General features: G+C 42.6%; 1 protein-coding gene across 2 annotated transcripts in view; it reads right to left on the bottom strand.

The window, feature by feature from the left end:
• Window positions 1-1,541: 1,541 nt before the first annotated feature.
• slc8a2b (solute carrier family 8 member 2b) overlaps window positions 1,542-13,423 on the bottom strand; it is a 163,752-nt gene continuing 151,870 nt past the window's right edge. For both annotated transcript variants that reach the window (XM_065960109.1, XM_065960110.1), the window contains exons 14-17: window positions 13,212-13,336; window positions 9,907-10,006; window positions 7,951-8,229; window positions 1,542-6,719 (exon numbers count right to left, since the gene is read on the bottom strand). In XM_065960109.1, the coding sequence (XP_065816181.1) occupies window positions 6,343-6,719; window positions 7,951-8,229; window positions 9,907-10,006; window positions 13,212-13,336 (881 nt within the window). In that variant the 3' untranslated portion in view covers window positions 1,542-6,342. The remainder of the gene's footprint in view (window positions 6,720-7,950; window positions 8,230-9,906; window positions 10,007-13,211; window positions 13,337-13,423) is intronic.

Here is a 13,423-nt window from a genome sequence, read left to right as displayed (position 1 = left end):
AAGAAATAAACTATGGGATAATGTTTCTTGGAAAATGCCGATTATTTTTGACATGATTAAAAAGGTTGCTGTTTATTTCTGTAAATAAATAAATGTCTAACTATAGTGAAACTTTGAATATATGCATACAATGTAATTGCAAAAAGTAGACATAGGCATGTTGTTTGAATTTCACTCAGGGTCAATAAAGTATAAATCTATCTATAATGTATTATTGGCCTCTTCCAGGCCACTATGCATACAATTCTCTCATGGTTGAAATCACAAAGGGAAGTGTTTGAAGGATGAATAGATTAGTTTCCTAAAGTGGGGTGTGGGACCCCCGCCCGGAGTAATGACGGCACATTGCTTTCACTGCTAACAAATCAAAGCAAGTGAGTTTACACCAGACGTCACACATTTACAAGTTATATGTTTTAGCATCACTTTTATCGCTTTATCGTTTGTTGTCACACTGAAGTTTCTGTTCTGTAGTTTTATTTTACAGACAATGTTTGAGATAGATTCTTCTCAAAGTATAGGAATGTGTTAGCCTGACATTGTGTTTGTTTGTGAATATATGCTGATGTGTGATGAACAGAGGGATGTGGAGGGTTGGAAATATTTTCATCTGCCAAATGGGGGCTCAGTTGAAACAAATTTGGGAACCACTGGATTACTGTATGGGCTGCTTTGGACCCTTAGATTAAAGTCTTACGTCAGTAATTTAAACAGAACCTTAGACTCTAAGAAACACACCAACATGTCAGTGTTTTCATATGAAACATTTTACAGGAGAATTCTTAAACCCATTTCCACCAAGCGGTCCGGTTTGGTTCAGTAAACCCTGATCTTGCTCACATTTCTGCAGCCAACTGTACCCTTAAACATCACTGAATCACAAAATCTCCAAGGCAACAAACAAAAACATCCTTGAAATTACTCTCTCCAAATCCACAAGATACTTAAACTTGGTGCATTTTATTACCGCTGTACCACAGGAAGTGAAGATTCTTTCGACCAATCAACGGACTGCAGTGTGTCTAGCTCCAACCTTTGGGTCGGATTGGTACGCTTTGCACCCCAACAGAAGGGTACCAAAAAAGTAGGATGGTATGGATCAGTTAACTTGGTACCCTTCCCAACTTTTGACAGTGGAAACACCAATAAATGTGTAACCGTACCAAACCGAACTGAACCGCTTGGAAACGGGGCTTATGATACACATTCATTGGTGTTTTCACTGTCAAAAGTTGGGAAGGGTACCAAAATAACTGATCCATACTGTCCTACTTTTTTGGTTCCCTTCTGTTGGGGTGCCAAGTGTACCAATCCAACTCTTGCAGTCCATTGATTGGTCGAAAGAATCTTCATATCCAGCAACCAAGATCAGGGTTTACCGTACCAAACTGTACTGAACCAAACCGGGCCGCTTGGTGGAAACTTTTAGCTAAAGGCTTAGAGTTATGGGTAACCTGTGAAATGTTTCATCCTCACAGTGTGTTGGGTTTGGACCGCCGTGTGATCAGAAGGAGAAACAATAACGACACAGACACATGACGCCTTGAAAATAAATAAACTATATTCCAATAAGGTCGACATCACTTGATTCAAGACCTTCATGTTCGTTCAGTAACACATTACACCTCATGCCATGTTCTCAAAAAAAAGTTGTAATTTTTTTTTTTTCTAACATTTTTTTTTTCTGCATTTCATTAAAAAAAAATAATTAGATAATCATGAGCAGTTAATAATTTATTATTACAGTATTGAATAAATGTATATGTCTATCACAAGATATTGTAGTAACTCAGTCAGTAACTTCCCTACAAAGGTTCAGGCAGAGAGAGAGAACGTTTCATCACCACAGGAAAAAACTTCACAGAGAGAGAGAGACACATTGAAGAGCAAGACCTGGGAGGGAGCGAACGTGAGAAGAGGAACAGAAGAAGAAGAAGACACTTACACGGACATAGAAATATCATACAAGACAAACAAAGAGATGACCTGGGACGTTGTTCGATGCAAACAAATCCTTGACACAACAGAGCAGCACTCTTTTCACAGCTTGTAGTAAATAAGTAGTCGACACTGAATCCATAAATCTGTCCCGAGTGTGTGTGTCTGTGTGTGGTATGGAGTTTGGATGTTTGGATGTTTGGATGTTTGGATTTCACTTCACAAAGACCCTCTCTGGTGTCTCGGATTTGAACTGAGGTGGGGGGGAATAAACCCCGATAAAAAAAATAATGCCGATCGGCGTCCATCATAGAAGACCATGCTGCTAACACGGGTACACAGGGATTCATCATGCATCTGCAAGAGGAACACGGAGGAGGAACAAACACAGCAGACACACACAAAGACGAGGGAGGGGCGATTGAGGAGGGGAGAGAGAGTCTAGATGGGAGTGGGAGTGGGGGGGATAGGGGGGGTCATCACATCTAGCTACAGAACAGCAAAGGCCAAAGCCAGACAGTAAGTACAGAAGTTCATGGAAACATGGAACATTGTCCAGGCATTGAAGACAGTTCCTTTAGCGGGTGCTGAGCCACATCTGGATCACATCTGCTGGGACAACTGCTGGGTACGTAAATCCAAGCGAGTCCAGATCCATTTTTTACCCAGTCAAAGATTACACACGAGTTCAGCTGACGTGTGTGTGTGTGTGTGTGTGTGTGTGTGTGTGTGTGTGTGTGTGTGTGTGTGTGTGTGTGTGTGTGTGTGTAATCTTGGTCCCACCTAGTTGTTTAGTAAGTAAACTACAGTTAGGCTCGACGACAGCATTAATATCTACAAAAAACACCACCGTCTTCAGCTCATGACTTAACCCAAGACTGACGATTATACTGGCAATGCTCCACTCTGTTTCTTCATGTAAACATGCTACGTACACTCAAAAGAACTCCTCCCCCTGCAGGACGAGGAGCGATGAAGAGATGTATGTTGGCGGAGGGTTTTTTACGACAAACACTGAAGCAGAGAAAAGATGTGTGCTGACCTCTCGTCAAAGCTACTTAGTCATTAAAGTTAGATCGTGTTGAAACTGTTTTCTGTATTGCACATTGAAACCAACCCTCCTGGAAAATGATTTCCAAACCGTTCGCCCCTCAGGGACCCCCTGCGGCGCAGCGTATATCCATAGATAAATAATCTTCTTGTAAACAGTGGCGGTTCTAGAGGGGCCAAACTGGGGCCAGCTGTTTTGTCAGAGAGGAACATTAAACTCAGGTGAAAAATAGACAAAGATAATCCCTTTAAAAAATACATATTATGACAAATAATAGCACCCATCATTAAATACCATGATTTATTTGTTTCAGTAACAATATTTAATACTAGATTGTGAGTCAGGTTGTTGAGTCAAATACTGTGTATGGGTTTTCCTTTTGGAGGGGTGGCCACGGGGGGGGAAACCAAGCTCACTGGCCCCTGTTGGCCCCTGCCTCGAACCGCCCATGCTTGTAAATAAATAAATATCTAAATAAATCCTCTAATGAGAAGAAATATATACATAAGTAAACGCAGACGCAAACCAGTCAGCAGACTATGTCGGAACAATAGATGGGATTATGTTATGATACACTACACTGTTTCAGCGGTTCAAAGGGAGGCGGGGGGGGGGGGGGGCTTCATCACCGTGGAAAATATATCAAAGTCGAATCCACTAAATTCAGAGACGATGACATCTACACAAGCGGCGGCATATAGGCTACTGACACTCCTCTAAACGTCGTTTAGAAGTACAAAACAATCTACCTTGGCTATATCTGCAAGGAAAAGATAGAAAAGTGTTTTTTTAGAAAGTTTTACAAAGTATGGTGAGCTCACGGCGGTAAACAAATCAAATCCTTTCTCTCATTTCATGAACGACGACGACGACGACGAGTTGTAACAAATTCCACTTTTTATAGCACTTATCATTTTGTGGGCGAGAGTTTGTTATCGTAGCACTCACAGAGAGATGTGTGTGATGTGACTGATATTGTGCAGAGAGGATTATTACAGTCATGATAAATGATTAGCTCTCATCATGTAAAAAGGAGGCTGGCCTTTAAATGCTCTGACCTTCTAATCTATTAGTTAACCACTGAATTATCATTAATCTGTTGCACAACGCTCGGTAAATTTGCTATGGCCTTTTTTTTAATGCACTGATTGTTTGTTTGCAGACATGCTCAGCCAATCAGAGCATGTCTGCAAACAGCATGCCGATGTTGTTCCAACTCTACCATGCAATACTGAGCATGACATAAAATGCTTAGAAGAGCGGTGTTCATGAATGAGTCGTTCACTGAACCACCTGTTAATGTTGCTATGATTTATAAAAAAGATGATCTAACCGGACACAGGGCTGCTGCTGCTGCTTCTGTACAGAAATCCTGTGAGCTCGCCAGGCTGTCTGCTGCTGACCTGCAGACTGTAAACATATAGTCTAGAGAACAATTACACGATAGACCTTTGTTAGCTTTTTTTGTACAAAGACTTTCCCTCAAAATGGGAAGTGATTTTTTTAGCATGTCTGGTACTGATATTGTGCTCTCAGTCAGCACAGATGAGCGGAGACACAATTACAACAGTCTCCACGCTGTGGTCTGCATCCTGTGTTAGCCTACTTTAGAGCTGCAGACAGTTCATATAGACTCCCTCTCATGTATTGCACACTTAACCGCTTGTCGCTGAAAGAAGAAACACAACATAAAGTGCAGCCTGGACAGTCTGTACAGCTGAAAGCTTGAATACGAGATTTTTTTTACTTGAGAGTTGGAGTTAAGGCATTGTATGGGTGCTCTATTGTATGGGTGCTATATTGTATGGGTGCTATCTTAAGCATCTGTGGAATCTGTGGAGTCAAAATTGACGACTGGAAGGGTTAGCTAACACTGTTTATGTCTTGTTTGACCCATCCATGCGTGTGTTTGTCCGATCATGCTGCTGTCACTACAGAAAGGTGCAGGATTAGTCTGTCAGGATTCATGCCACAGTAATGGATTAGTCTGTCACTACTCAGAATGACACAGTGATGACTGACTGCATGTTCAGTGTCTGTCTGCACTCACATTCACTTCTCTGGCCACGTGTGTTGTGATTACACTCCACACAGCGCGCACATGTGTGTGTGTGTGCACAAAAAAACGTCCTTCCTGCTCCTCTCAGACCAAACTCTCTTCCGTCTACTTCCTGTCTTTCTGACACAGCGTTTTTTAAAAAAAAGGAAGGTTTCACATCAAGGAGCAGCTGAGCAGACACAAACACAGGGATGTTTTATAATTTACAACTTTATTTCCCTTTTCTATTGAACTGTGTGTGCATTAGAAGATGATCCTGACTTTACATGCAAACGATCTTCAGTTTGAAATTATCAAAGGTTACCACGGAAACGATTCAGTCGAGAGACAAATGCGACAGAGACGCAGGATGCTATGGCTCTTTTTAAAAACATTGATCCATTAGTGTATCAGCTGAGACTCAAGTCAGTATTTCATTGGCTGAATATATCGCCGTTCATTTCCACACTCCCTAAGTTATCTTCAAGTCTAATGTTAAGCATGTGCGTGACAGAGGAAGTCTGAGTCTGTCTGCTGAATGAAAACACTACACTCGATATATGTACACTGGTTTTTGACTATTTACAGCGCGTGTGGAGAAACGCATTCACCTATACAGTGTGTTAGACGAGCATCACTTTACAAGAACCCCCCCCCCCCCCCCCCATAGTAAACAAACTTCATGTTATAGCTATTGTAAACATTTCACTCCTTTTTTATTTTCACTCTGTGCTCCGCCTCCTGAGTGAAGACGGGTGGAGCTGTACTTGAAAAGGAGAGGAGAGGAGGGGTGGGAGGACAAACAAATGCGAGATTCCCTCAATGCAACTTGGATGGATACATTTTTTTCTACACAGGCTTCTTCTCCATCAGCGGGCTGACCCGATGCCTCCGTCTCCGATCCTTCCTAAACCCACCTGGCCTTAAATCAACAACAACCCTCCAGCAGCTCACCTGACCCTCTCTCACCTCCAAAAATGTCACGACCACTTCCTCGCTCTCTCCGTTCTCCGTCTGCTCTCTGCTAACTTTGCTACAGTGACCTTCTGTTTTCACACTTCTCGCCCTTCAAACACACTTCCCCTGGTCCTTCATCATGCCTGTAACGGTGGGTGTGTGTGTGTGTTAGGATCTGTTTACACATGCGTTAATATGATGTGTGTGTGTGTGTGAACATGAATCTGATCCCTGCATCACCTCCAGGCTGCAGGGCGCCCGGGTGTGTGTGGTCAGTAAACGAATGAGTGTGTTAATGTGTGTTTTGCCGCCGTGCAGGATTCTTCCAGAACTCACTGCATCTTCTTTTCTTTTTTTTTTAAAAGCCCGGGATGTGGCAGTAGGCCTCCAGGCTGGAGAAGAGGATGTAGAGCAACCACAGCCCCACGAACAGCAGGCTGGTCAGGAGGCGGGGCAACCTCGGGCCGCCCAGCTCGCCGCCAAAGGCGGGCCGACGTCTGAACAGGAGCACGGCCATGGCGATGAAAGCGAAGATGGTGAAGAGTGTGACGGAGAAGGCCAGCGACCCCGGGTCCACCCTGAACTCCTTCCCTTGCACTTTCCAGTAGATGGCGGCCACCGACCACGCCACGCCGATCCCCAGGAACACGTTTACAGCGTTGCTACCGGTGACGTTGCCAACGGACGCGTCAGCATGCTGGTCCTGCATGGCGGCCACTTTGCTCGCAAAGGTGTCTAGGATGGAAGGGTTAGGGTTAGACAAGAGGTGGAGAGTTAAACATTTTTTGATTTTCGATGCAGATCAATGTGGGCTTCAAGCGACTGTTTACAAAAATGAGCTCTTCTCTAGAAGAAGTATCAACAAAGGAATGAAGAACACACTGAGGAACAGAGAATAAATATAAATAGATTCATGGGGCGCTGGTGGAGCTGGTGGAGCTGGTGGAGCTGGTGGAGCTGGTGGCGCTGGTGCAGAGGTTAGTGCATGCGTATGTGAGTATAGAGGCCTATTTTCAAAATCAAAAACAAAGAAAACGTCCTGAATGGCCGACTGTGGCACTCGGGTTTCAGGGACACTGTGGCTGTTTTCAAAACCGTGTACTACATACTATTATCTAAATCAATATGCAGTTTATACTGTATCCTGCAGACTGAGTTCAACAGTAGTATGTAGTATGACTGCCAGTCGTCGGTTATTTTGCGGTATACTTGACACGGTTAAACTGGTTTCTGGTCCTGGAATGCGGGAGTAAACAACAGCCCGTCTGGAGGTGATTAACAAGTCTACAATCTCTCATATATTCTGTCATTTATACACAATGCCCTGGGTTGAAATATGATCGGCATGCTATTAAAGTTGTCGTATACTTTTCATTCAGGTTTAACTTTTACTCAGCTGTGAATAATATGAAGAGCAAGCCAAGGACCCTGTAGCTGCAGCTGCTGGTCCAGCTGTGACACATGAACTGTACAGTCTACAAAGCAGGAAAGTCTGAGGTGGTAAGACTTATAAATATATGAACATGTCATGTTTGTTCATGCCCAATGTGGCAAGATATTCAGTCACCGCCACCGACGAGTTCAAACAGCTGCGCTCCGGCATTTGATTTCTGACCTGGCACTTTGCATTGTGGGAAACAGTACGCGAGGTAGACTGGTCCGATGCATACTGTACATTTTTCCTGAATCAGTATGACATCCTGGTATTTTTGGCATACTGCAGATCTCGCTGTTGTTTGCATACTGCATACTGCATTTTGGCCAAATCAGTACTAGTAGTATAGTATGTGGTTTCCCTCACCTCTGTTGATGCACATCATCATCATCATCATCATCATCATCATCATCATCATCATCATCATCATCATCATCATCATTATCATCATTATCATCATCATCATGTTGAACAGTCTGTTACTGTCCTCACATCACCTCTCTCACAAAGTCAAAAAAAACTTTCACTCACCTGGAATAGAAGTTCCCAGAGCGACAAACACCACCGCGGTCACAGTGTCCCGAAGCCCCACGGTGCAGCCGAAGTGAGACGCCAAATCGCCGATGACGGCGGTGAGCAGGCCAATGACGCTGATGGAGACTAAGAAACAGGCCCAGCCGTTCCAGTACTCCGTGGGAGGGACGCAGGCGAAGAGAACCTTCCAGAAGACGGTGAGGAAATGCATGACGTAGTCGTAACACGATGGAAGACGCTCCTCGCGACCCTCCTCATCATCGTCATCACCATCGCCTGAAGGGAGAGAAACAGAGGTACAGGTAAGACAAACCCGTTCACGACCTCAGAGTCAGAACAGCTGGATCAGTTTGATTACATGATTCTGGCATTTAAAGGGTTAAATTCCTGATAATTATTAAATATTTGATCGTTTTGAGCAGGGCTGAAGTTGTTTAAGAGATTTACGCGAATAAAAGTAGAAAAGAATATGAATCTGTTCTATTTTTATAGCAGTTTTTTGTAAATTGGACATTTTCGCTCTCCAATGTCCAAACAGGGAACTACGTTTAAAATCTGACGTTACACAAAAACTAACAATGCATCAAAGTCAATATTTTGGATAATCTTCGACATATCCAAGACTGATTTTAAACCAAATATTTGTTATATGGAAAATAACAAATTTTTGTGTTTTTTCCCTAAATAACAACAGTGACATCAAGTAATCAAACTGGCATTTAAAGGGTTAAATTCCTAAAAACGATTGATTGAATGGTAGTTTTGAGCAGGGCTGAAGTTGTTTAAGAGATGTACGCAGAAAAAAGTAGAAAAAAATATCAATCTGTTTTATTTTTATAGCAGTTTTTTGTAAGTGGACATTTTTTGTCCTTAGTGACTTAAGAGTGTAGTAAAGTTGTTTCAGTGTTCTATTGATCTATTAAAAAAATTAAAATGTGCATTCCAAAAAGAGAGAGACTCGTCTTTGTCTCAACAACTTTGAGTCGCTGACAAGTTTCATGCACATTATGAAAACATGATCACATTCAAACACAAACAGGATACAGACTAAAGTCCAAACAGATCATCTGTTGACTCCAGACTGGACTCTTTACTGTCAGCAGTGCACTGTTACTTCCACTAGATGGAGGTCTTGAATCACTTCCACTCCCACCAACGTTTCTTAGAGTAAAAAGATTTTTCTCCACTGCCTGCCTGAGGACTCGTTCAATAATTCATGTTTTCCAATACTGTGACATAACAAGGCCCTGCAGTCGTTTGTTTATTCTACACATGAACAGCCGTCTTTGAAGTCGACACATTAAGTCAAAGGCTGATGGTTAAAGTTTAACATCTGCTGTTCATGCTTTATTGATGCACAGAAGAGAAATACAGCACCTTTTTTTCACCTTCAGATCATCATCATTTAGAGAAAATCAACCTGAGGATAACAAGGCGGCCCCTGTATGCTCCTGTGTATAACATTAGTTTAATGTAGTAGTAATCATTTATTGATGATTATGATGATATTATGATGATTATTATTTTCTTGAAGAAAAAACAAAAACATTTTGACTGAAAAGGTGAAGGCTGAAGCTTTATCTTATTACACCTACCCTTATTACAAATCTTATTATTTAAGACACTAGTTTGGTTACAAAAACAAAACATATCAGAACAAAATTTGTTCCAAGAATTTATTTAAAAACAAAACAAACGAAACAAACAAAAAACAAAACAGAAGTCACACTCACAAAAAATAATCAGACCGACCTTTTATATTTGTTAAGCACCATTTTTTTAAATGTATGAATTACACATTCTTAATTCCATGGCACAAGTATTCAAAATACACACACACACACACACACACACACACACACACACACACACACACACAGACAGACACACACACACACACACACACACACACACACACACACACACACACACACACACACACGGGGAGCTCACCTGCGCTGACAGTGACCGCCTCCACAAACTGTTCCCTCCAGGAGTGTGTGCCGATCACCAGCGCCAAGTTGGTCTTCTTAATGAGCTTGTCGACGGTGCTCTGACAGTCAAAAACACACAACACACCTCGTTAGCGACCAATTACAGCCGAGGACAGCTGACAGAGTCGCTCAGGTGTAGCTACACCTGTCTCCACGCTGTGCTCTTCCTGCCCGACACAAACAAATGCAGCTGAACAGTAGAGTGAGTAAGAAGTGCACGTCGCTAACGGGATGGTATCCACAGGTTTGTGGACTGCCTGCGGCTGTCGCCATCTTTGGTTTTGGAGCCAGCTAAAGAGAAGGGAGATGTTTGCTAATAAAGTTATTAGCTTAACAAGAAATGCTAATCCACTTGAACACTAGCTGTGGTATTAAATAATATAAGAGTTCTGTTAAAGGGGATATATTATGACAATGTTTCTGAACATATATGTGGGTAACCTGAGTGTCTACTGACCCACAACATGTGAAATAAACCCATCCAGTCCTTTGTTTGTGGTCTGCATAAGTCTTACAACACAGAGAACAATGCTCTGTTTCTAATTTGCTCTCCTTGTGATGTCACAGTGGGATTCTGGTAAAAAAAAAAATCCCGCCCATGGACTCCATCCCCAACTTAGAACAAAACTTTTGCACAGGTACGCCATTTTTATTGCAGCCAGTAAAGAAGTGATGTCTACTGGGGAAAACTCTGCACAGCACAGATGTTTCATGTAGACCACAGGAGACTGTTTGAAAAGGTGGAAGAGGAGGAGGATATGTCCTCTTTAAAGGAAAAACACATTTTAAACAAAATCTAGCAACATGAGAAACATGGTCTTTAAGCTGTTTTGATTTGTTATTTGATGAAAGGCGAGAGGAAACATAACAAAAACCAACACTGATCAAACTTTACATGACTGTGAGTGTGTTCTTCTGCAGCGACTTGAGAGAGACTTTTTATCTGTAAGTTAAATGTGTGTTTAAGTTACAGGAAGGGGCGTGGTCATCCCTCCTGCGCACGTCCAGATTCGGTCACCAGCACACAGAATGCCAGCGCCCTGCGTCCGGGGTGTTTTTAACTTCAACTTCTCCATCCACTCTCATCGATCGCCTGTGTATTTACTCTAAAGGCCAATCATATTAAATCACATCGCTCCCTGACTCGCTGCTCACTAACCACAAATCACAAGAGACAGGGCCAATAAAAAGGGAAACCGAGGTTCAGCTGACCTCCTAATCAAATACAGGACGGAGATATTGAATGTTAGCGGAGCGATGAGGGAACAACACGCTCTCACTTATCTGTTCTGTTGTTGTTTGTTTCTCTTTCTCTCTCCGTCTATTATTTATTCTCAAAGCATCAAAACAATCTAATGTGATGTGGGCTTTTAATTGGGGGAAAGTTTTGAGGAGGAGGATGTTTGATTTGTTTGCTTCCTCTGACAAGTCAAACTTTGACTTTTTCAAATATAACGTCTAAGTATATTTAATATCGAGAGAATGTGTAAAAGAGCAAAAGAGGGTTTTTTTAAGGTGACACATTTAAATCATAGACTGTAAACATCAGGCTGTAAACATGTTCATTTATGCTGTAAAAACAGCTTTTTTTAATGGGTGTGTATGTGACTTCCTGGCTTTTGAAGCCGGTCTCAAGCGGACCCTCAAAGAACATCAGGATTATGAACTTATGTTGACTTCCTTTTTCAACATTCGAGGTTGCCCCATGATTTATACACACTAATAACTGAATGTGTTTAATTTAGTATGAAACTAAAAAGGCTGCAGCAGAAATCTGCCGACGTTCATGATGAAAGATAAAGAAGACAAACGAGTAAATTCATAAAGTCTGGAGTGGATTTCAGGATTTCGGGGCTTTCAAAACATCCTCGCCTTGATCGCAAACATGAGCGCTGATATCAAAAAGTTTCACGTCATGTTGAAATGTTTATCTGGAGAATTAAAAACAGACTAAGAGGTGTAAAACAACACAAAATAATCACCTCAGTACGACTGTAAAAACAGCTCTAACAGGTCACTTGAGGGAACTGGAACATTTCCTTAATTAAGAATCCATTGTTTAAATTTTCATCAGAGCAGAAAACAGACGGCTTTGCAGTAATGTTATATAATCAGTGTGTGTGTGAGACTTCAGTGGAGGGAGACGTGTAGTCGAGCCGAGTGCTAAAATATTTATTTTACTGCTTTACTGGTTTGCTGCTGGAGCGGCAGGCAGTGGGGTCTGAGCAGATATGGCCTTGTGTGGTTTGTGGTTTGATTTCTTAAAAATACACCTGAGCTTTAATGCACATTTCAAATATCCTGATGTGCTCGGCTTCCCCCCGACTTCGCTCTTCATGCACAGGTGAACGCAGTGACAGCACAGCCCCGCTCTGCACGCCTCGGGGCTGGCAGCTGTATCGAGGGCAACACATGCGCTTTTTAATAATTCAAACTCCACATTAGACCTGCTCCCTGAGAGGGGGTTAAGACCCGCCTCAGGAATGTGAGAAAGAACGAAACAATGGATTTTTCACAACATGTCCAGAAAAGCACAGATCGATGCTTTTTCCCCCCAAACGGCTGTGAGCAGGGCGGGAAACTCCTGCTCTGGGTTTCGGCTTCAGGAGCAAAATGTCCAACTTTCATTGACATATTTTGAATAACATTTTGTAAATTAAAAGTCTGACTGAGTGGATGTTCAGTGGTTTTGCCTGCAGCTTTAGGAGTTTTATTTCATGTCTTTTTTTTATTATTTCACGAATGGGATGATCTGAGGTAATAAACCTTCGAAGCAGCTCTGGGCTTCCATCAATAAGTCATCATCACATTTATCGAGGATATCAGGATAATAACTGAGGTTAAAAAACAACAAGGAGCGCTGCAGACATAAATTACAGACACGGGGAGAGAGAGAGAGATTTAAACTCATGAGGACAGACATCATAAATCACAAAGATGCTGCTCTCCTCCCAGAGGAAACTTTAGCCACCTCACATGATGCTCTCCTAAAAGCGTCAGGCAGGCTGCCTCTGAAATCTTTGCACAGACATCCCTCACAGTGGGACAGGAGGGGACGATCACCCCCTCCCACTTGCTTGTGGTGAATGTTCCTGAATATTTCCTGCTGTGTTCACACATCAGCTCATGCCAAAAGTGTACCAGGAAAAATTCATCTGGAAGCTTTCATACATGCAGCTCATCTTGAAAACTTCAAAAGTTTAAGTTTTGTGCATGTGTGAAATAATCATCTGTGGGTCAAATAAAGGGATGAAAAGTTTGAACCTTGAACTCGTACGACTCCTCGATGACCACCTCCAGGCGGCTGTGCTCCCCCAGGATGGGCTTCCCCATCTCGGCTATCCTCCGGGCCTCCTCTTCCTCGGAACTCATCTGCCCCTCCGCCCCGTCTGTGGGGAGAAAAGAGGAGGGGGGGGGGGGGGGGGGGCGATGTGAAGGAAACAATGAGGACACCAACAGTGAGTGTAGAAAACAAA

This window comes from Labrus bergylta, chromosome 11 (assembly GCF_963930695.1).
Source record: "Labrus bergylta chromosome 11, fLabBer1.1, whole genome shotgun sequence".
Classification (NCBI taxonomy): domain Eukaryota; kingdom Metazoa; phylum Chordata; class Actinopteri; order Labriformes; family Labridae; genus Labrus; species Labrus bergylta.
This window is presented reverse-complemented; position numbering and strand designations above follow the sequence as displayed.